General features: G+C 53.1%; 9 protein-coding genes across 9 annotated transcripts; 5 read left to right on the plus strand and 4 right to left on the minus strand.

Moving 5' to 3' along the window:
- Nucleotides 1-403: 403 nt before the first annotated feature.
- J4E83_008390 (uncharacterized protein) lies at nt 404-3612 on the plus strand (the record flags this gene model as incomplete). Its single annotated transcript, XM_049335287.1, has 5 exons — nt 404-1193; nt 1249-1426; nt 1485-2514; nt 2568-2789; nt 2845-3612. The coding sequence occupies 5 exons, from the start codon at nt 404-406 to the stop codon at nt 3610-3612; spliced, it is 2988 nt and encodes a 995-aa protein (XP_049185553.1).
- A 1180-nt stretch (nt 3613-4792) lies between these two features.
- Nucleotides 4793-8641, plus strand: J4E83_008391 (putative NRPS-like protein biosynthetic cluster; the record flags this gene model as incomplete). Its single annotated transcript, XM_049335288.1, has 1 exon — nt 4793-8641. One exon carries the CDS (start codon nt 4793-4795, stop codon nt 8639-8641), a length of 3849 nt encoding a protein of 1282 aa, XP_049185554.1.
- Nucleotides 8642-8870: 229 nt separating this feature from the next.
- J4E83_008392 (uncharacterized protein) lies at nt 8871-10337 on the minus strand (the record flags this gene model as incomplete). Its single annotated transcript, XM_049335289.1, has 2 exons — nt 8871-9468; nt 9517-10337. The coding sequence occupies 2 exons, from the start codon at nt 10335-10337 to the stop codon at nt 8871-8873; spliced, it is 1419 nt and encodes a 472-aa protein (XP_049185555.1).
- An 835-nt stretch (nt 10338-11172) lies between these two features.
- J4E83_008393 (uncharacterized protein) lies at nt 11173-12129 on the plus strand (the record flags this gene model as incomplete). Its single annotated transcript, XM_049335290.1, has 1 exon — nt 11173-12129. The coding sequence occupies one exon, from the start codon at nt 11173-11175 to the stop codon at nt 12127-12129; it is 957 nt and encodes a 318-aa protein (XP_049185556.1).
- Nucleotides 12130-12326: 197 nt separating this feature from the next.
- ESF2 (RNA-binding ATPase activator esf2) lies at nt 12327-13343 on the minus strand (the record flags this gene model as incomplete). The annotated part of the gene is made up of 1 exon (XM_049335291.1): nt 12327-13343. One exon carries the CDS (start codon nt 13341-13343, stop codon nt 12327-12329), a length of 1017 nt encoding a protein of 338 aa, XP_049185557.1.
- A 399-nt stretch (nt 13344-13742) lies between these two features.
- J4E83_008395 (uncharacterized protein) lies at nt 13743-14843 on the plus strand (the record flags this gene model as incomplete). The annotated part of the gene is made up of 1 exon (XM_049335292.1): nt 13743-14843. The coding sequence occupies one exon, from the start codon at nt 13743-13745 to the stop codon at nt 14841-14843; it is 1101 nt and encodes a 366-aa protein (XP_049185558.1).
- A 793-nt stretch (nt 14844-15636) lies between these two features.
- J4E83_008396 (uncharacterized protein) lies at nt 15637-16392 on the minus strand (the record flags this gene model as incomplete). Its single annotated transcript, XM_049335293.1, has 2 exons — nt 15637-16007; nt 16056-16392. 2 exons carry the CDS (start codon nt 16390-16392, stop codon nt 15637-15639), a joined length of 708 nt encoding a protein of 235 aa, XP_049185559.1.
- Nucleotides 16393-18451: 2059 nt separating this feature from the next.
- Nucleotides 18452-19921, minus strand: J4E83_008397 (uncharacterized protein; the record flags this gene model as incomplete). Its single annotated transcript, XM_049335294.1, has 1 exon — nt 18452-19921. The coding sequence occupies one exon, from the start codon at nt 19919-19921 to the stop codon at nt 18452-18454; it is 1470 nt and encodes a 489-aa protein (XP_049185560.1).
- A 414-nt stretch (nt 19922-20335) lies between these two features.
- Nucleotides 20336-22556, plus strand: J4E83_008398 (uncharacterized protein; the record flags this gene model as incomplete). Its single annotated transcript, XM_049335295.1, has 3 exons — nt 20336-20472; nt 20529-21536; nt 21590-22556. 3 exons carry the CDS (start codon nt 20336-20338, stop codon nt 22554-22556), a joined length of 2112 nt encoding a protein of 703 aa, XP_049185561.1.
- Between the last annotated feature and the right edge of the window lie 741 nt (nt 22557-23297).

A 23297-nucleotide genomic window follows, 5' to 3' on the forward strand; every position in this document is an offset into this window, starting at 1 on the left:
CTACGAAATCCCCTTCAGCAGATCCGACATTGAGCTTTCAGTGTACAGTGACATCAGTGTCACTTGAAAGCTTGGCGGGATGCATAGTTCGAGGCGTTCCCCGCATTACGGAATCAGTTGGGGCACGGTCCTGCCAAGCGCTTGCTGCCTGTTGCCTGCCTTACTGCCTACTATTGGCTAGGTAAGAATTGCACTCAGTATGCGGCAGTGCAATTCCATCACTATATAGTCGAACAAGTCCCCCTCTCATCGAGTGAGCAGAATCACGTTCTCACTGGTTTTCTTTTACCAATCTTAGCGACCACCACCAAAGCCTATCGTCACACGCCCTTTCATCAGCCTGTCTTCCGAACCCAGAACGCTTCCACTTCCCTCATTCGAGACAGTCGCGTCAAACTTAGCCATGGCGACGTCGTCCGGTAGTGTGTTCGGGGCGACACTCAAGACCATCACGACCACCAAGCTCGAAGAACTTGCGAAGCAGCGCGCAGTGTTTGAAGAAGAGTATGCTGCACTCATCACCGCCGCGAAAGCCGAAGCAGACCCACTAAAGCGCGTATGTCTTCTTCTTGATGGCTCGAAAACTTGTTTGGGCTTTCAGACGGAGAAGAAAACCAAGGATGGGCGAGTCGGTCGAGTTATCAGCGGAACATCCAGGAATCTTCGTCTCGAGACTGATCTCAAGAATCTCGATCGGTTCGTTGAACAGGCCCGCTTTGATCCTTCTGTTTCGAACAAAGTCCTCTCAGACTGGGAAAAGACACTCTTGCGGTATCTTTCCGTTCAGTCGACCAAGTACCAGTACGCCGACCTCTACGGCAAGCTCGTCACTGAATGGCTTTCTTCTGAAAAGTCTGCAACAGACGATGGCGATGTCGAGATGGGTGAGAGCTTCGAAGAAGTGCCTGGTGCTAAAAAGCTGGCGTCCCGCGCCGCATGGGAGAAAGACGTCTTCCAAGCGGCCGAAGTAGACGAGCAAGCACTGAGGTCCTATCTTGATGAGTTGTTTCAGGCGAACAAGAAAGACAGCTCCGCTGCCATTCGCGAGCTGCGCAAGACAGTCGAGAACTTCGAGGCTAATCTGAACTATTCGACACCGTTCAACCCCACTAGCCTTCGCTCCACCATCGAAGGCCTTCTGAATTCCGATCTTCTTTCGAATGAGAAGCGAGAAGCGCTCAGGGACTTCCTCGGTAACGGCAAGTATACATTCTTCGTAGAAACATTTGATAGCTAACAACCCCGCAGATGTGATACTCGCCGAATTGTGCGACATTCTCAACGTACGCATGGCATCTCTCGATCGCTGGTCTTGGGGACCGCATGTTCTATTAGAGCAGCGAAGGAAGATCAACGGCGACTTCTCTATCCACTTCGATCCGGACCTTCTTCAGGCGATCTTCCTCCATTACGTCGGTGTAAAATGGTAGGTCGACTGCTACCGCAAGACATGCACAAACGAATGCTGACTGAATAACTTCTAGGTCTGTCTTCTTCAAGTCCGCATTCTTGGCCATGCACAAGCACCAAGCTTGGCCGAGAAACTCCACAGAGGTCCCGAAAGTTGACCGTTTACGCCGATCGTACTTCCTGGGCGACAAAGGCACGGATACTAAGTCCAGTGTCGAGAAGAAGCGGATGAGCACACACCACAACCGATATTTCGCCCACCAGCTACTGGACTATGATACACAGCAAATCGAGGCACAAGATGGTGAAGAGGAAGCCGAGTATGGGGACTACGTCGCCAAGAAGCGCAAACCCAACGTGCAACGGGAAATGGCTGACAACCAAATGCAATACCATTTCAACACAATTCAACAACCGAGCGGAGGAAGTGTAAGCCAACTATCCCAACTAGCCAGCACTCAGGGAGGAAGGACGAAGCAGACAGCAAGAAAGGCTACTGGCTCTAGCTCAGCTAGAGCCGCTGCGCCTAATCAGCGTAATGGTGCCGGCTTGTTTGGAGGCAACGCCCAAGCGGAGGTAGACGAAGACGGCAGAGATCGCGACGCCTGCGACTGGGAAGATGAGGTGCACAAACGTCAGTCGAAGAAGCCTATGGAAGCAAAGCAAGGCCTCCTTCATCTCTTGTCCACCGAGATTGTTCTGAACACGAGATTGCATGGAGAACTGACCTGCTTCTCTACGACTTTTGACTCGTGGAATTCACTACTGCCACATCAGACCATTCATACGGTTCTGGACTTTCTTGGCGTCTCGGATAGGTGGAAGAAGTTCTTCGAGCGATACCTTCAGGCACCTCTGAAGTTTAATGATGACCCATCCGCTGAGCCGCGTTTACGCCGTCGAGGCATGCCAGGCTCACACGCTCTGAGCGATACTTTGGGGGAGGCAGTGCTATTCTGCATGGATTACGCAGCGAACCAAGCCGCCAGCGGGCCCGATCTATACCGTCTTGGTGATAACGCCTGGTTCTGGCACAGGGACTACAACACGTGTGCCAAAGCCTGGGCAAGTATCGTCAAATTCACAGAAGTTACGGGAACTAAGGTTGGTCTCCTGATTAACTCTACTCATGTTGATTCAACTGACGACAATTCTAGCTTGACCACAAGAAGACAGGCAGTGTTCGCATCTCACGCGACTCCGATGCTGAGATTGACGATCGGCTCCCGGAAGGTGAGATTCGATGGGGATTTCTGCAGCTTGACCCAAAGAGTGGCCAATTCAAGATCGATCAGAAGATGGTCGATGGTCATGTGGAAGAGCTACGCACGCAACTGCAAGGAAAGCTGAAGAGCGTCATCGACTATATTCAGGTCTGGGTAAGTACTGAAATCTCCTTGGTCTCTCATCGCAGTCTCTAACCATTGGGAACAGAACTCGTATGCGGCTACATTCTTCAGTTCCAATTTCGGGACCGCTTCCAACTGCTTCGGCCGCGAACATGTCGACATGATGCTTGCGACCCATCGCCATATCCAGGATAGCATTTTCCCTGATGGCAGCATCGTACAACATCTCAAGACAATCATCAAAGAGCGCTTCTCTGTTGAAGATGTGCCAGACGGGTTTCTCTTTTTCCCAGTCGAGCTTGGGGGTCTTGATCTGAAGTCCCCATTTGTTGGACCCTTACAAATCCGAGACTCGGTCAAAGAGAACCCGTACGATCTGTTGGATGAATACGAAGAGAACTTGCACAATGATTACGTCAACATCAAGCGCACCTTTGATAAGGGCACCCGGCATAATGTGCGCCACGGTTTCCAGGACGCGAACTGGCAGCCTGAAGACCCCAACACATTCCTACCCTTTGAGGAGTTCACCAAGTACCCCGAGACGTTTTCTGCCGTTGGTAAAGCAGATTTGACGGAGATTTACAAGGAGCTACTCGAGCGCCCGAAAGAAAAGCCCATCGACGACAGTGAACAGGTCCTGCAAGCGCTGGAGCAACTCGAGGGCCAGAGCAACTTACTTGGCATCACCGCAGACTGGTATACTATGGATGCGTACTGGAAGTGGATCGCCCAAATGTACGGCCCGGACATGATTGGTAAGTTTGGTGGCCTCAATGTAGTTGACTTCGGGCTGCTGCCCATCGGTATGGTGTCAATGTTCCGCCAGAGGCGTACCAAGTGGCAGGGTTGAGCGCAGATGAAGCACCGGAGCTGTTCATGGTTCCTCAAGTATGTAGCACAATGAAATCATTTGGCAGACACGTCGGCTAGGCGATGAACCACACGGACTTCGTCAATCTCGCGCAAGGCTGACGTGCGTCTGGTACCGCGCCCTAGCGTCTTTCCCCGCACCCGCTCCTCGGGCATGACCTCGACACTGGTCTTCCTTCGTATATAACTTGAACAGCGCTACTGTGCTTATAGCTTTGTGTTCAATGAAATGTATCACCCACGCGACGTACTTTTACATGGAATAGCCTCTTGGTGCACCTTGTACCCGCGGATATGTTGTACGCCGACAGAACCTCAGCTGGACAATATCAACGTCCTAAGATCGACTAACAGTAAGTTGCATATCCTCAGTCCAGTTTTTACCAAGCTATCGGTACATGACTACGCATTGCGATGCTTATTTGAACGACTGAGACCCCTTGGTGTCTTCGTTATGTCTCGCCCAGCGACCAGCATGAGCACCGAAGCCTTCTACAACGCACAATAGCTCAAGAGGGCGATGCGGGATCATATGGACATGAAGCACAAGAAATACGCTCCCGATCGTCTAGTAAAGCTGACCGTGTACAGTATAGAGACGTGCCACGGCTCTTGTCCGGTGGAATTGAACACCCCCACAACGCCTCCCGCATCCACACGTCTCCATCGATGCCCCCGAAAGTCTCAGCAGAAACTGCGCGACCTTTCCTTCTCCAGTGGGAATGCACTACGAGTTCTCTAGACTGACGCTATGGAGCGACTACCCGACAGGCGGCCACACTGTGTCGGCAGTAACCCGGGTGGTGTTCATGCAAGCTGTCAACAAGGAACCAACCAGCCAAAGGCGACTTTCCGACGGCCCCAACGATGCGCATCACTGAGCAATGATATGGGGTTGTTGGATTGTTAGTTAACGCTAGCAAATGACGTTATCGGCAGGCCTCTCGGCACCACCTCAAGACAAGGAAAGTGCCATGATGCGCGAAGGAATTAGCGAACCACCTCATCCTCAACGAGCCAAATTCCCCACGCTTTGCATCACTCAACGAGGGCTATCGATCCGACTTATGGGGTGTACAACTCAATAAATAAGACGTTGGGTACCCTTTATTCGCAAACTTTGACTTTTCATCTGCCCCTCCTTTGGAAAATTACAGACCATGTCTGTCATCGACACTACCAAGGACCTTTCGGCACTTTTCACGAAACAGGTCCAAGCTACCCCGGATCTGATTGCTTTGGAAGACGACAAGCATACATACACATATCAGGAGCTCCACGACAAAGTCGCTGCCCTCGCCGACCGGCTGCGGGGTCATGGCGTCGGCCGTGACAGCTTGGTAGGTGTCCTGTTGCCGCGATCCGCCGACTATGTGATCGCCTCCCTAGCAGCCCTACGGGCTGGCGGTGCATTCTTGGTCCTGGAATTGGCATACCCTCCCGACCTCCTTGCGGATGTTCTAGAGGATGCTCAACCTACCGTCGTGGTTACTATCAGCGCCGAAGTCGGCAAGATCAAGGGAAGCACTCCGCTTGTTGTTCTGGATGAAACCAGTTCAGCTACCAACGGCCAGTTGAGCGAGTCAGAGCTGAAGCCATTGCCCGAGGAGACCGATTTGGACCGCTTGGCCTTTGTTGCGTACTCCAGTGGAACGACTGGCAAGCCGAAAGGCATCGCCAACCCACACCGAGCGGCGGTTCTCTCATATAACCTTCGATTTGGACTCTCAGACATACAGCCAGGCGACCGTGTGGCATGCAATGTGTTCTTTGTTTGGGAAATTCTTCGCCCGCTGTTGCGAGGTGCGACTGTCGTTGCTGTACCGGACGAGGCCAGCTATGACCCGCGCATGCTTGTCGACCTACTCGCCTCGAAAAAGATCACAGAGACTCTTTTCACACCAACACTCTTCTCTGCCGTTCTTGCACGTCACCAAGCGCTGGAGACGCGCCTGCCAAACCTGAAGACTGTTTGGCTTAACGGCGAAGTTGTAACCACTGACCTTGCACGTCGTGGTATCAAAGCTCTACCCAATACCCGCCTGCTCAATGTCTACAGCGCATGCGAGACCCACGAGATTGCTTGTGGAGACATTAAGGACATGCTCGAGAAGCTGGACAAGGATGCTGCCTATTGCCCTGTAGGACCGCCGCTAATTGACAGGAAATACATCTATATCGTGGACGAGAGTGGCCAGAAAGTGGACGAAGGAGAAAATGGCGAGCTCTGCGTCGGTGGACACTTGCTTGCTCGAGGGTATCTTAACCGCCCCGAGACCACCGCCAAAGCTTTCATCCGGAATCCTTACAGCTCGAAGACCGGTGCTCGCATGTACAGGACTGGTGATAAGGCACGTCTTCTATCGAATGGCTTGCTTGAGATCACTGGACGTGTTGGCGCAATGATCAAGATCCGTGGATACTCTGTGGTACCAGGAAAAGTTGAGAGCGCGATTCTCAACCACTTGGCAGTCAGCCACTGTGCTGTTGTACCTTTCGGAGAAGGCATCGATCGACAATTGGTTGCGTACATTGTGCGTGACAAGGAGGCGTCTGCAGAACGTCCAGAAGTCGAGATTGACCGAACAGGCCGCAGCTCGACTGCCAGGCGCATGCTGATGGCATACCTTGCTCATTACATGATACCCGCACTTTGGGTCGAGATGGACAGTCTTCCAAGGAGCGATGTGTCCGGAAAGGTCGACCTTAAGGCACTACCTCCTCCTAGACCTGCATCCCCCACAGGAAGCGCACGCAAATTCGAGCAGAGCCCCATCTCTATCGAACAGATCACCCAGATTTGGGCGTCTATATTGAGCATCAGCCCTAGCTCCATCACTCCTGAATACAACTTCTTCGATCTCGGTGGTCACTCACTGCTACTTGCCGATCTCGCCGCGCGTCTGTCAAACACTTTCGGATTCAGGGTGCCGGTCGCACGCCTCGCCACTCCAGCAACACTCAATGGTCATCTCGATACTGTTCGAGCTATTCGGGATGGCCACACTGCCGAAGTCCAGGAGAACCTACCGGCCGTTCTGCGAGCAGACTCAGTACTAGACAAGGAGATCCAGCCAAAAGACGCCAAGATTTGTGCGCTCAAGGATGCGAAGACTGTATTACTCACTGGTGTCACTGGATTCTTGGGTGCGTTTCTGCTCCGAGATCTTCTTGAGACCACATCTGCCCAGATCGTCTGCATGGTCCGATTCGCCGATTCTTCGCAAGACGATATACCCGCTGGTATTGCTAGGATACGCAGGAACTTGCTGGACTTTGGTCTGTGGAGCGACAACATCATGGAGCGTGTCGAGATTCTTCCAGGAAACTTGTCGCGTAAACGCTTCGGTCTCGCTCCGGACACATTCAAGGCCTTGGCTGACCGTCTCGACGTAATTGTCCACGCAGCTGCCACTGTCAACTTGGTTTACCCTTACGCTGCGCTGCAGAAACCCAATGTTGGTGGTACAAGAGAGGTTCTTCGTCTTGCTGCTCAAGGCGGTGCTACCGTACAGTACATCTCCACCAATGGAGTACTTCTGCCTGCGAAGGGTCGCGAGGGATGGTCAGAAGACGCCATGCTGGAGGTCGATGATGTTACCAAACTTGCTGATGGTTACGGCCAAACTAAGTGGGTTGCTGAGCAGCTCGCTCTAGAGGCTGGTCGTAGAGGCCTTCCCATCAAGATCCACCGTCTCGGAACCATCAGTGGTCATAGTGAGACAGGTGCCGCCAATGCATGGGATCTGTTGACAGCCATGATTGTCGAGTCGATCAGAATTGGCTACTACCCTGATGTCAAGGGCTGGCGCGCGGAGATGACTCCTGTCGACTTCGTCAGCAAGGCCATAATGCACCTTAGCAACCAGACCGAGACCGATCAGACGATGTTCCACATCGGAGACCCTGACCCAGTCGACATTAGCAAGGTCTTCGAAGATCTCAGTACACTAGGTTACCCAACCCAGCCAATGGAGTTCGAGAAGTGGACTAGCCTCTGGGACGACAAGCGAGGTTCTGCCAAGGGTGGTGACGGTGCTTTCACTGTTGATATCCTCCGAAGCGGTATGCCAAGCGTCGAGTTTCTGAGAGATGTTGTTGTGCTCGATAACGCGAAGACCAGGCCGCTGCGCCTCGCAGTGGAGCGCCCGAAGGTGGACCAAACACTACTTGAGACATACACACGGCATTGGTATGCACGTGGCTGGCTTCCAAAGCCGCCCGCGCACCAGGATGCTGCTGGTGGCTCTGCCAGACTTCCACGAAGAGGTCCTCTTTTCGGCAAGGTTGCCGTGGTCATGGGCGCATCATCCGGTATTGGCGCTGCTACCGCCACTGCTCTCGCTAGGGAGGGTTGCCACGTCGCCCTCGCAGCACGCCGAATCGACGCCCTTGAAGACCTTAAAAAACGCCTCGTGATCCGCGAAGGCAAGGTCATCACGCAAAAGACCGATGTCACCGATAAGGCCCAGGTAGAGGCCCTTGTTGCCGCAGCAGAGAGCCAGCTTGGACCTGTCGATATCTTCGTGAACGTCTCGGGAGTCATGTACTTCACCATGATGGCCAACACATACACCGACCAATGGAACCAAACCGTTGACGTCAACTGCAAAGGTCTTCTCAACGTCATCTCGTCCATCGTACCCTCGATGCTCAAGCGAGGAAAGGGCCACCTTCTCGCCATCTCCTCGGATGCTGGACGAAAGGTCTTCCCTGGCCTCGGCGTCTACTCTGCATCAAAGTTCTTCGTCGAAGCTACACTGCAAAGCTTGAGGCTCGAGACTGCTGGTACCGGACTGAGGGTTACTGCTGTGCAGCCAGGAAATGTGGCGACGGATCTGCTGGGTATGAGCACAGATCAGGAGGCTCTGAAGAAGTTTGGTGAGCCAACTGGAGCGAAGGTACTGGATCCGGAGAACGTTGCTGAGTGCATTGTATATGCGCTCAAGCAGCCGGACCACGTCTCTGTGAACGAGGTGCTCATTGAGCCGAGAGATGAGCCTATCTAGACGAAACTGTATGTAGAGAGCGGTTCGATACAACGCCGATATGAATCATGATTGAGCCATACAGTAATAAGATTAGCACTGACATGAGAAAACGATTTGTTCTTTATTCTCCAAATGAACGTGTCTGGGACTACATCATATGAGAGAGTGATGGATGTCGTTGTGCTATTGTCAGTTGTGTCTTCGATACTAAGCAATACTATCCCCATGCTATTGCATAACCCCTCAACTAAGCCGCCGGACTAAGCACAAAAGTCACCATACTCCTCCCCGGCACCTGCGCACTAACATTACCCCCACCCGCTGCCACTGTAGCCGTAATCTCATCGCAATCATGCCCATTATCCGTGATCCACGCCTTCGCCGTCTTAGCAACAAAACCACTTACCTGAACCGTAACCGCACCCGTCACCGTCCCTCCCTGTATAACCTGCACAGCCAAACTCCCATCCACATTCCTAAACGCACTAACCCGACTCCCACTCGGCCCACCGCTCGCGCCTACCCTCACAGCACCCGGTCGCACATGTCTACTCCAATTCGCGAATGCCCAGAGACGTTTACTCGGTATGACTGATGTTTTGTCATCCGAGATACGGATTAGCTTGCTATTTGTTGCGCCGCCTTGGACGCCGATCCAGTATAAATATGCCGAAGCGTTGGCAGTCGTGAGCGCAGTGTGGATTTTGGTTGCCCAGTTTAGGCCCTCGCCTGCGCCGTTGTTGCTGTAGAAGGTTGTTGTCCATGCGCCTTGGAGGTCGGCGTTTTCGGTTTGCCAGACGTGGTGGGGGGTGTTTATGGGACTGTTGGGTTGGGATGTGTAGGAACTAGATGATGGTGAGTGTGCGGTTTTGGCGTTTGGGTGGAGGACTTACTGCGCGGTGATCGTGCCCAACAGGCTACTCACGCTACTTAGTGCACTCATCATACTCTGCTGACTGCTCCATCCCTCGGCGTCACAGCACGTAACCTTTACGCTCGTAAAGTTCGCCTTGTCGAGTGTTGGCCGTAGTACTTTGATGAAGTCTGCGGCTTGCTGCCCGTTGCTCCTCATGCTGGCATAGCTCGTCGTAAGATCTGGTTCGTTCAGGAATCCCAGATGCGTAATGTCCACCCCGATGTTCTTGTAGTAAGTGATGTATTGAACCAGATAGTTAGCATACGCCTGTTTCCAATCACCGCTTGAACAACTGGCGCCGGACACCCCGCATAGAGACCCTCCATTGGCATCGTTATTGTTCGTTTTCATGTATCCTGGTGCCGACCACGCGTTTGCATATACAGTGCGTAAGCCGTACGTCTTCACTGCTTCAGTGCTGACCCAGACTTGGCTGTTGTCATTGCCGTCAAACACATATTTTGGCGTTGCGTTCGGGCCACCGGGATTTGTAGGTTGAATGGAAACCATGTGATCGCTGCTCGAATCCGGAGATGAACCGATGCCATTTCGCAGGATTGAAAAGCCGGCGCCTGATGTACGGTTGAAGAGCAGGTCAAGGGCATAGCGTTGGAGTGAGGGCGAGAGGGCATGCATCTGGTTCGCGCGTTGAAAGGTTTCCGATATGCCGAAGCCATCTATGGTCTGGTACGTTTTGGTCAAGTCGACGGTTACAGTGGAGGATTGTCGGGGTTGTAGGGATGCGTATGTACTCGCGAAGGTCGTCAGCGCCACAACGAGGTAGCTGGAGAGCGCCATGACTGGAGTCTGAGGTAACTTGGTCCGTTGAGATACACCTAGGGAGCTTCGCAAACGACTGATATGCCGTGAATCGCGGCAGGCGAAGCTTTTGTATAAGCATCATCTCCATTTAGCCTTTATCCATGTTAAAAGGAACGCCGCAGGGATGCCAGTAGTCCAGAGCCCCACAATGGCTTCATGATCAAGCTTCCTGTTCATCCAGTATACGAAGATCGTCTGCGAGATGTTCCCCACCATTGCTGTAGGATCGAGGAGCAATGTCGCTGTGAGTGGTGGAATTACCCGGTGCTTACCTCCGTAAAGTACTATAGCTATCATATATAAATCTCCGAGAAGCGACCTTGAGATATTGTGGCATATTCTGAGCAGTAAGAACCCCACAATGCCTCCTCCATGTCGGTACCCGATCTCCCTAGGAACTATCTCTTCCTGAATATGACACAGGGCATGGCCCCAGCATCGGTTGCGTCGCTGCATCTGAAGATCACTGCGGTCAATGATCAAGATCTTCCTACTCGATACGAGATCGGCATGTCTCACTGATCTTTGAGATGTAGTATGTGACCGGGAAGCTAGGCGGCACGCGGGAACGCATGTCAAATCGCGTCGGGATACGACAGACAGGCCATCGAGAACGTCTATAGCTGTGTATTGATACATGTGGTGTGTTGTCGACCTTGCAGAACTGGTGCTTAGCCTTGGTGATGTTGAGGAGTGATGAGGCCTCACCCAGGGTCGAGGCTGTCGCATGCGAGCCACGCTAGTGTCTTGGCAGTCGTCAATCCAACATTTCGCGGAGGAGCGACTGCCCTCACAGCAACAACAACCCACCATGGCCGACCTAGCAAAAGTAGACGAAGCGGCGCCCGCGCCCGAAGCCCCTCAGAATGTCGAAGAGGAGGTCACTACCGTATCCGTACCGCCGAAAGTCGAAAAGGCCGAAGCATCAGACACCATAAGCGCGGATGGAGCGCCAGCGCAAGATGCGATCACAGTCCACGAAGCCGCTTCGACGGAAGATAGCTCTCTCGGTGCGACTACAAACCCCGACCCGAAAGCTGCGCTCGCTGCGCGAATGGCCCGCTTCAAAGCGCTCCAAGCAGCCAAAGTAAACGGGCGTAAAGAGACAGAGCGCGAGGTTCGCGATGCCGAAGACCGCAGTTCTCGCCTTGCGCAGATCTCCAAACTTGGCGCCCTCAACGAGAAAGCCTCGTACAAACTCCTCAAATCCGAAGACCCCGATTTCGAGCGCAAGAGAAATTGGGACTACACAGTTGAAGAGAGCGAGAGCTGGGACAAGCGGCTGAAGAAGAAGTCGAAGAACAGGGAGGGAGTCGCGTTCGCAGACTACAGGAATGAGGCGAACAAGGTGTACAAGAGGCAGATTGGTCAGATGAGCAAGGTCGATCTGGAGGCGTATGCCGAGGAGAAGGCAAGGAAACTGCAGTCGCAAGTATCCTCCGGACTTCTGCAACTCGTTGAAACAGATGCCGGAGAAATCTACACCGTCGACAATCAAGGACGCATAAACACACCAGTCGACGAAGCGTACAGTCACGACCACAAGCCATCGAAGGAAGCCGTGGATAGGCTAGTAGAAGACTTGGAGAAGGGCGAGCGCGCCAGGTTGAAGGCCAGGGCAGCGAGAGGCATCCGAGATTCAGAGGATATGGGCGATGTCACGTACATCAATCAGAAGAACAAGCAGTTCAACGACAAGCTCTCGCGCTTCTACAACAAATACACGAGCGAAATCCGGGACAGCTTCGAGCGAGGAACGGCGATATAAACGGGGCGAGAAAACGATACTGTACTTATACCCTGGCATTGTGCTCCCAAGGGCCGGCGTTATTTGATGCGAAAAGGCATTAGGGATTTGGCGTTATTACTATTACATTACGGCACACACTTCCATCGTAGATACGGTGGAGGACATTGGTTCAAGTCTGAAATATACTCGTATTCCTGGATATCATGCGCATCGCCCTACATCATACTACTCAACACCCTATTCACGTCCTGGCCCGGCTCAGGCTTCTTCATCGCCTTGCTCGTAGCCGTATGCTGCGAGAACTCGAGCCTTCCCTTCCGCCTCTTTGGCTTCCCATCTACTTCCTGTACCGCTGCTGCTGCCTCAGTCGCCGCGTTATCGCCATCAACATCTTCTCCTCTCTTCCGCCTTGTAGCCTCAATACCACTAGCCATCTTGCCTCTCTCCACATTCTCCAAGAAAGCCTTGTTCTCCTTCTTGCCCTGCGAAATCTCAAATCTGAGTCTTGCCGCGCGCTCTGCGTTCTCATTCTGGATCTGCTCGACCAGGTTGTGCCACTTGACCCCGCTCAAGTACCGGATATTCCACACTTCGTCGTGCCACCTGCCCCTCTTCTTTCCGCCCATTGTCTGCGCATTCAGGTTCTCAGCAACGAACTTGGCGTCGCGTTTGTGAAGGAATTCGACCCAGCCATCGAGGAAGAGCTTGCGACGCGTGCCTCCGTTGCGCAGGCGCTGGGTGCGGGAAGTGCTGTCTTCGGGTGTAAGGAATATGCGACCTACGGCGCCGTAGGGTGTTAAGAGGGAGCGCATTACGGCTGGCTTCATGAAGGGCGGGACGCGAGATAGGTATATGACGCCAGACTTGTCTTTCTTGAGTGATGAGGGTGGCAGAGCCTTTCCGAGTTTTGTGGTTTGTAACCTCATTTCGGAGGGAAGGGATGCAGCGAGTTTCTCGAGATGTGCTAGTTCGGCGATCTTGGAGGCGAAGCGCTTCGGTGCGTGTTGCTCATCATCGTCTTCTCCATCTTCGGCATCGTCTTCGTTGAAGTCTTGTTCTTCACCATCTTCCAGTTCCTCCGCATCGCCCTCGGAATCGGAGACGTGATCTATTTTTTGCCGCTTTGAGGTAGGTAGCATGCGCGCTCTGCTCTCCTCCCCGGAATCATAGCCTCTCTCCTCGTCTTCGCTTTCCTCAACGTCGAGGTACTCGTTTCGTTTGCGCGTCGCCATTGCTGCGCGGAAAGTGACTCTTTTACGGATCGCAATATGATAGACTCTTCTCGGAGTACGTAACCGTGTTTCGGTCGGGAAGCGCCTGTCGTGACGTGTATATCCGGGCTGTATACGGGCGCATTCGTCTGGTCGAAACTTTTGCGGAGAAGTCGCGGAGGTCACCTTTTGGGTGGGGCCTGACCTAGCGCCTTGGCACTTTGTCGCGCAACTCATCTGCCAGCCTCCGTCACCTTTTCACATCCACACCCACCACACACACCAAAGAACTCACCTACCCGCGCATCACACCTTGCTCGGAATCCCACCAACGAACACACCTACTCGCGCATCACACCTTTCTCGCAAACCCACCAACAAACTTCACCTACCTGCACACACACCACACCTCGCGCAGCCATGGGAGGAGATCTCAATCTGAAGAAGTCGTGGCATCCCCACCTGCGCAAGAACCAGGAAAGAGTGTGGAAGGAGGAGAAGTCTGCGCTCGAGGAGCGCAAACTGATCGAGAAGTTGCGCAAGGAACGTGAAGAAGAAGCGGCAATCGAGCAGCTGCAAAGATTGCAAGCTGAGAATGGCGGCAAGGTCGTACAGCGAAGGGTTGACTGGATGTATTCAGGCCCGAGTGGCGATGCCGGTGTCACAGAGGAGCGCGAGGGCTACCTTTTGGGCAAACGCAGGATCGACAACCTGCTGAAGTCGAACGATACACAAAGCCTTCAGAAGGGCGCTGCAGTTGGCATCGACGCCGCCACGGCCGACACGAATGCGAACACTGCTCGCGACACACAGAAGAAGGTCCTCCAAGACCCGCTCCTCATGATCCAGAAGCAGAAAATGGAGATGCAGTTGAAGGCTATGAAGGACGCGCAGAAAGAGGCTAAATACGCCGAAAAGCGCGAGAAAGAGAAGGAGCGAGAAAAGAAACACAAGAACCGGGACAGGGAGCGGAGTCGCGAGCGCGAGCACAAGCACAGCAGTCGGCGCCACCGATCGCGGTCGCCACGTAGGAGAGAAGACCGAGAAGATCGTCGCGATCGCGACAGCCATCGTGACAGCCATCGTAGACGGTCGAGATCCCGCTCACGATCACCATACCGCAAACACAGCAGCCGACGAGACCGCACTCGGTCACCACGCCGGAGGGAGGATCGCGGCGATCTTCGCGACCGCGACACATACCGACGACGGGATCGTACACCACCGAGAAAACAAGTTGAGAGACACGTCGAGAAACAAGTCGATGATACGGAAGCCCGTCAGAGCGCTGCTGACCGCCTAGCTGCAATGCAAGCAGAGGCGACATCACTAGAGGAGCAGCGTGCTGAGCGTGTCCGACAACAAGAGATCAAGGATGCAGAGGAGGAAGAGAAGCACAAGAAGAGTATGGATGGAGGACGCCGTTTCATTTCGAGCGTGCGGGGGCAAGCCTCAAACATGGATCTGGGCGATGCGATCGCTCGTGGACGGGGTAATCTGAGGGCAGAGATTGATGCTTAAGTTTTTAAGGGCTTGGAGTAATGTGCTTATGATGAATAGATAGTAAATTGATACCCTGGTCTTCCTCGCTAGACTTGACTCCGCCCTCATACCCGTGACTTCGGGGGACTTCTCCCACCCCGACTGCTGATTAGAGTCTTCCGCCATTTGATGCTCTCATGTCTCCTTTCTATCGAGACTTCGCTCAATTGGCCCAGACCTTCAACATGCCCTTAACTCACAAGTGAGCACGAATCCTACAAACCGTTCATGGCGCAAGCGAGGCAGACACTGCAAGTTGTGGAGGAAGGGATGAGAGAGGAGCGCCCTAGGATGAACAAAGGCATATGCTTAGGAAAGATCGCACACTACGAGTCTCAGGTTGAGACCAAACGAGACGAGCTGGCGCGGGTCGAGAGCCACAACATCGACATAGGTGGCGGTGGCGGCGGCGTCGGGGGCAAGACTTGTCGAAGGCCTCAAGATGGGGGTCCAAATACCCCAGACGCAATCGAACAGTGTGGTTCCATGGCTCATGGACTGGGCTGCAATCGAGCTGGACACCAACATCAAATACGAAAACACGGTAACATTTCTAGTATTTTGCTATAGCGACGGTGTGTCTGTCAACCACAAGGCCAATATCTATGAAGGAGAACAAAAGAGCCAAAGGAAGAGGTTGTGACATCCTGGGTGAGTTCGCGGCTGCCGAGCCTTCCTTCACCCTTTCGTGGAACGCAAATATACTCAACGAGCCTAAGTCTATCTCAGCGAGCTTCCTTTGCAGCATTCGACTCGACACTCCGGTTGTGCTTCACAAGCCACTGTAGACGACAGCAACCGCAAGGCTCATTACCAGAGCAAACAGACTCGGTGAGCTGGCCGCCGCTGCAGACTTGGCGTCAAGTCGCTCAAGACAATAGGTAACAGAGTAGCTCGAATTTTGACCGGTAGGTGCACAAGCGAATGGAGTGTCGTATCCGTATTCCTTGGTCTCGCATGTGGGCTTGTTCTGCTCGAGCTCGTCCATCTGGTCTTTGGTATACAGGGCATTACCAACGATGACTGGACCGGTGCAGTTCAAGGGGTTTCCGATGACACCGAGCACGATGCTGAGGAGTTTAGCCGGGAGGGCTTGCGGACCTGGGATTGCGGCAGCGACGGCGGCTATGCCTTCCACAAAGTCTGGTAACGCGTTAGTAGTAATGGGGCACATATCGACGAACTGCTTACTGAAAGCCAACTCCTCATCTTCATCATCTGTGTTCAAGCCGCCAATGGCTACAGACAGGTTCAAAGCAGCATCGGGAACATCGATCTCCTGCGTGTACTTGACGGTATCGTTTGCCGCAACGATAGCATCGGCTTCGACCTCGCCAACAAGCCAAGAGTTCTTGATGGTGTTGCTGCCTGCTGTTGAGGCGATAGCGAGAAGCAGGTCGTCTTCTTGCAAGTCACGGGTGACCCCGACGTGTACTTCCTGGATGGTGAAACTGAAGCGGACGGCGATGACGACGTTTGCTAGGAGCAGGAGGGATAGCAGTACTTTCTGTAGGGTGAAGGAAGACATAGTAGAGAAGGTAGGAGGGTATTAATCCCAAGAGAGATGGACTGTAGGTGTTGGGGGAAAGTTGACTGGGAAATTCTAGCTGATGTAGATAGGTTTCAGGAAGCGAGGATACTCTCAGGCTGGATTCCGCTCCATCGTTGCGAGCATGATGCTCTACTTATGTTCGTGTGTTCAGCCTGACCTAAAGGGTGAGTTTATCAAGGCTCAGTCCTATGGGGGTCAGATTTGCCGACCGGATATCCGTGACAGAGCAAGGTAAAGCGAATGTGAGGTTTACTCGAGCCTCTTGCGGCCATCAAGAGGCACTGTGCATGCATCTTTGCCAATCAACGACGCTGGCCCCCCAATATCACACAGCATAGCGTGCTGATGGTGTGATGAAGAGACATCGCCGGAATTGTAGAGATGACCGAAGCTCATGTTGACTCCGACGCCGTGGCTTTGGGGCCGAGCCATTATGCACAGGTGCCAAGTGCGTATTCTCGCTTGATGTTGTATGCCATGAGCATTTGGAGTCCATTTGAAGTCGGTCCTTCTAGAGTACTAGAAGTGGCTGATGTGATCTGGCCGACAGTTTGTATAGCCCGAGAAGCTTCCTTAACAGGAATTCCGTTCATCTTTGATGAGTCTGAAACCATTGGCGTTGAATGCTGCGGCGGGTAGGAATACCTAGATTTCCAGCCTTGCTGCGCGGTGCTTTTTGCGCCAAGGAAGAATTGCTGACACCGCCCCCGTTCAGTTCAGGAAGTAGAACTGAATAGAGCAAAGTGCTTCGTATGTATGCTACACCCAGAATTTAGCCTGGCAGGTTGCTCTAGCGTTTAGCATCATTCGCGGAAGACTAGCTTAAGCTGAGTAGGATCGCTAGCGATTGCGCCCTCAGCCTTGTGAGCCGCAACATGAACTCAGACCGATGTGCCGGGAATAGCTGACTAGTCAGATTATGTTCTTGGTGTTCCACAGTCAGCCCTAGCCCATCTATAGAAGGTACCAGGCTGAGAGAACGACTGTCCCTAGGTAGCATGGACGCATCCGGCGATGCTGTGAAGGTCTACCATGACGCCACACGCAGTGAGCCGAATTTCCAAGCCGTTTTGATGAATGACCGCTGTTAGACACTTGTTCGGCATATGCAAGACGGGGCACTAGAAGTACGGCGACAGATCTGGTGGACTTCTGCTCCTCAAAATAACTTGGTGCAGGCGGCACCTGCTTCGTTACCACAGGAGTAATAAGCATAACCAACTTCGTCCTTGTCAAGCGATCAACGCCGGTTTGACTTTAGTGCATCTGATCGGCATAGCTGGCATCTTGGAAGCGGGTCCTCGACCGACTGTAAGGCCCGTGGCTGCAGCGCCTGGAGCTACCAAGAACTATAAATACGTTTCCGTGATGAGAGACGCAATAAGGCGACATGCCCGGTGCCGAAGCTTTTAGCATGATGAATGCAATTTCAAGTAGCGTATCACACGCAGTTGACCCTGATTCTTCTGCGGCCCAGTCTCTCGATGTCGTATTGTTGATGAGAGAGGGGTATGAAAGGATGGTGCGAAGTGGCTGTAAGAAGCGCCGGAAGCTTTATATCCGCACATCTCCACAGACTCGAGATCGCCAATGAGGCTGTCTTGATGTCGCATAGTCATTAAGAAGCTGAGGATAGGGCCAAGGTGTATTGACAGATATGGACGATGGCGACATTTGCGCAATCGACGTCTATACGCGCGACACTGGACCTCGACTCCAGGAGACCGGCGGATTGAAAATATCGTGATCGTGAGCCAGTTCATGTCGGGCCAGGTAGGCATGTTTCAGGACCGGGAAACGAAGCTGACAAGTGTTAAGTATACCTGGGGGCCCCTCGTATACAAATCGAGCGTTCACCAGAAAGATAAATGATCTCGATCATCTTGTAGTTCCTGCACCGTGTAGCGCGCAGGAGACGTCGTAAAATCGACAAAGACACTTTCCGGGTGAGATTTATAGTACGGATCCGTGCTCAGGTGCGTCCCATTCATGACCAGTCCTAGATTGGTCAGCTTAGGCCAATTGCGTCTGATCCCTAGTAGACGTTAGCACTGCTTGACGATCCCCTGACCAACGACCATTTACCTTTGTCGTCTCTGATTGTCAACATAATGTCAAACGTGATGGATGACGTCTCGTATTGTGCTTTGATCTGTACCAGCGACTGAAGTCGTTCTAGCAGATCAAATTCTTCCTCTCCGCGATGGTAGTATACCCATGTGATGTATACATCTTTCAACGACGCTAAGGTACCGTCCTTGTGTGCGCTGAGAACATCGAGAAGTTGTTGATCGGCTTCGTCGTTTGGCTCACGGGGATAGTGGATGTGCAGTGATGTGATGCTTGGCGGTAAGAAAGCAGGCAGACTTCGAGCATTCAGAGTATCCCCCGGATCAGACACCAGATACAAAGAGACTCTGACCGAGTTTAAATTGGTGAACTCATGAATAGAATCGAGCTGAGCCATGCCAGTGTGCTCCAATGAGGACCGATGTTGCCTACACAATAACGACAAGTTTTGAAGACTCTCGATGTGGTTGTTCAGCGCAGGAATGAGACCCCCAAACCACTGATCGAGCGTGCTGGAACGCATTGGGTGAAAGCATTCAAATCGCTCTAGAGCTTTACACGACGTTATCATATTCTTGACCGCATTCTCGGAGATGACTGGTTTGAATAGCGAGAGCTTGGTGATAGGCGATGAGCGTAGTGGCCACAACCAAGGGCGGCCGAAAATGATCAAGCCGTCGGCGTCATTGTATTCGAATTCGACTTCAGTTTCATTCTCAGCCATGTCGAAATAGCCGCCCAACGCGACAAGAGTAAGCTCATCCAAGCTGGGAAGAAGTAAAAACGGGAACGCATACCGCGCGGGCGTTTGCGGTGTTTGAGAGAAATCGAAATACAAAATCTTGAGATTGTCAAATCGGTGAGTGTGAAGCCGACTTAGGCCCATAGCCATACGGCCTATGCCCTCGAGAAGGGTATTGTTGCAATCGTCATAGAGCCCTTGGTATTCAAGGGCCGACCGTGCCCATAAACGCTCCAAGTTCGGTGTCCGAAATGCCACTAGAGCGAAGTATAGGTCTTCGTACCGTAGCCAACGGCCCACGATTTCTGAGGCGTCTTCCGTGCCTAATCCAAAAGCTCTCACGTCTCTTGTAGTGTCTTTAATGTACTCATCGCGGACGCGCATACGGCGCTCACCGTCCTGTCTCAGCCTAGCACGCGTCTTCTGTCGAAGGGCTTTGATCTCGAAGCGAAGGCTTGGCTGCTCTTGGAGACGAGCAAAAAGTCTTCGAGACTGGGGCAAAACACCGTCATTCGGGGGCAGGTCTATCGATCCGTAGAGCAACGTTCTGGCAATATGGTACAACTTCTTGGAAACGCAACAAAGAGCCGCAAGGGCGTCCGTGCGGCTGTAGTCGGCTGGATCTGCCCAGGTTGTAGGGCCTCTCAGTTGGTCAACAATGTGGATGAGCAATTCGTTGGGAAGTTCGTCCATGGTGGAGAGAATCTGCGGCTAGGTAGAGAGATGATGGGAGTGTTGGTGGGATGGAAGGTGACGTTGACGGGTAGTGGAGAAGGCACGACCATGACGCGTCGGGAAGGAAAACACCTCGGCGGAAATTCGCGCCAGCTAAGCGGGCGAAAAGAGGAATCTTTACTCTACTCCGAATGAGAACGAAGACGTCTGACAATGATACTTGCCAGGCCGCGTTCATTGCCGCCTCTTGCAGGGAGGTTAGCAAGTGGGCGGATTGGTCCATGGCGCGCGGCAGGGAGGCGCGAACCTGCCACGACCTCAGGTGAGACACGTGCAGCTACCCCACGCCCACGCTACTGGGCCCGCATCAGCCCCCCGCCGATGCCCTTGGAGCTCACCAGACGACTCTCAACCTCAACTACCACCAACAACATGACCGCCACTATAGACTCTGAGACCCTCAAGCAGTACTTGGCCGACAGCCCGCCCACTGTCGTGCCTCTGACCATCAAGCCTCACTTTGATGCGCTGAGCGACAAGGAGAAGCTCTACGCCCACCATCTCTCAGTGTAGGACATACATATGCCTCAGCAGTATATGGTATAGTAACTGACCCATACCACAGAGCCTGCTTCGCCGGAACACGCGTCGTCCTCCGCCAAGTCTCCCCCGAATCCGAGCACATCTATGACTTCATCGTCGCCCTCCACAAGCACGCCAAAGGCGACTACGCTTCTCTCGCCAAAGACACCGGTCTCTCACAAGAAGAGATTGACGCATACCTCGATTACTCAGCGCAGTTCCTGGGCAATCTAGGCAACTTCAAGTCCTTCGGAGACAGCAAGTTCGTGCCCCGCCTCGAACCGCGACAGCTGAAGGCACTCGCGACCGCCTCCAAAGACACATTGGCCATATACGAAAAGTTCAAGGACGCCATATATGCTGGAAACGATGTGGGTAAGCTGCACCTGGGCTACCCCGGTGCGGGACACATCTCCACCTACTACCCCGACAGCCCCGACATCACCAGCGAACAGATCTCCAGCGTGAGCGATTTCCTCGAAGGCAAAGGGCTACTTCCGGAGAATACAAGGATCAGGAAGGCGAAGGATGGGTATGAGGTTCTCATTGCTTCAGCATCGGACAACCCATCGGCAGAGCAACGCGATCTGAAAGAAAGCGAGTGGACAATGGACGATGGCAGCAAGGTGAAGCTGGTCTTTGGTGACTACTCCAAGGAGATGGACACCATTGCGCACCACATTGAGCAGGCAAAGAAATACGCAGCCAATGACCACGAAATCAAGATGATGGAAGAATACTCCAAGAGCTTCAGGACTGGGTCACTCCAGGCTTTCAAGGAGAGCCAAAAGGCATGGGTACAAGACAAGGGACCTCAGGTGGAATCAGACATCGGATTCATCGAGACATACCGCGACCCACACGGCATCCGTGGCGAATGGGAAGGCTTCGTTGCCATGGTCAACAAGGAGAGGACACGGGCTTTCGGCAAGTTGGTCGAGACAGCGCCACAGTACATTCCTCTGCTACCGTGGGACAAGTCATTCGAAAAGGACAAGTTCCTCAGCCCTGACTTCACCTCGCTCGAGGTGCTGACGTTTGCAGGCAGTGGGTAAGTCAAGAAAACCTTCAAGGTGGTTCTGTGACCTCATCTGACATCAACAGCATCCCTGCCGGGATCAACATCCCCAACTATGATGACATTCGGCAGAACTTCGGCTTCAAGAACGTATCGCTTGGCAACATCCTCTCTGCAAAAGCACCAAACGAGGCTGTTCCCTTCATAAAAGACAAAGACCTGGCCACGTACCAAAAGTACCGAGACCCTGCCTTCGAGGTTCAAGTCGGCCTCCACGAGCTGCTAGGCCATGGTTGTGGTAAGCTTCTTCAAGAGACGGAGCCAGGCGTCTTCAACTTCGACAAAGAGAACCCTCCAATCTCACCACTAAGCGGCCAGCCGATAAAGTCTTGGTACAAGCCAGGCCAGACTTGGGGATCAACATTCGGCACCATCGCTGCTTCCTACGAGGAGTGCCGTGCCGAATGCGTCGCCATGGCGCTCTCTTGCGAATTCCCCATCTTGCAACTGTTCGGTTTTGGTGACGGCAAGGCCGACATGAACAGTGAGGCCGGCGACGTTCTCTTCACAGCATACCTTCAGATGGCCCGCGCTGGTATCGCAGCTCTAGAGTTCTGGGATCCCAAGAGCAGGAAGTGGGGTCAAGCCCACATGCAAGCTCGCTTCTCCATCTTGCGCACATTCCTCAATGCCGGTGTCGAGTTCTGCCAGCTGGAATGGGAAAAAGACGATCTCTCCGACCTGACCATCCGCCTTGAGCGTGATCGTATTCTGGATCTAGGTCGCCCTGCCGTAAATGACTACCTCCAGAAGCTGCACATTTACAAGGCCACTGCAGACTACGCAGCTGGTAAGAGGATGTACGACGAGATCACCACTGTTGAGCCCTTCTACGAGAACATGGTCAGGCCGGCCGTGCTTAAGAAGAAGACACCCAGGAAGGTCTTCGTCCAGGCAAACACTGTCGAGAAGGACGGCAAGATCGACTTGGTTGAGTACGACGCGACCAACAAGGGCATGATCCAGAGCTGTGCGGACAGAGAGTACGTATGAGCATGGACGGTCTCGATGCATAAGAGCGGAGTATGGGTGGTTATGACTACATGCAATACAAGCCATTACGATGTTATGAAAAATCAAACACACGAAGAGTCGCAGCTGTTCAAAGTCACGATTACTCAACTCGTCGTCCGAACACTCGGTAGCCATGTGGAAGTGGGTTACGGACATTTAAATCCACTTTGTAGTCTCCATCCATCGCGTCCTGTCATCTAAATGTCCGACGAGCTACGCGCGTGAATATTCTTCCGACATTTGACAGGTGCGGATAGCAGCTTCCGTGCATGAGAGTCGCAAAGCAAGCGGATACGGTTGCTGCTCCCGGGGCAACCTTGGATCATTTGCAATATCACATTGTCAAAGACGGGTTTTCTGTTCCGTGAATCAGACATGCATAGATGGGTATGGCTGGAATACTGGCAACTCAAACACCGACATGTCCATGACCGGGCAAAACATTGCCGAGATGTGCTTGGTGTGCTTGTAGCGCCGGCATATGCTACGCTAGCGCAGGTCTACCAAAGTGCGGAGAGACGAAACGTGCTAGCCCAGGGTCTGCCATCCGCCCTACCCGTTCCGAAGAGAACGCCGAGGTCTGCATTATTCTTCCACCGCTCAAGCGCTATCTCTATATGAAGCCAGATCAACTGACCAGCGATTAGCTCGAGGCTGATGGCGAAAAGATGAGCGACTAGGGTACGATCTAACAGCAGTGTGGTGTAGTCATTCGGTCCG

This window comes from Alternaria metachromatica (assembly GCF_023757995.1).
Source record: "Alternaria metachromatica strain BMP 0045 chromosome Unknown scaffold_24, whole genome shotgun sequence".
In the NCBI taxonomy this organism is placed as follows: domain Eukaryota; kingdom Fungi; phylum Ascomycota; class Dothideomycetes; order Pleosporales; family Pleosporaceae; genus Alternaria; species Alternaria metachromatica.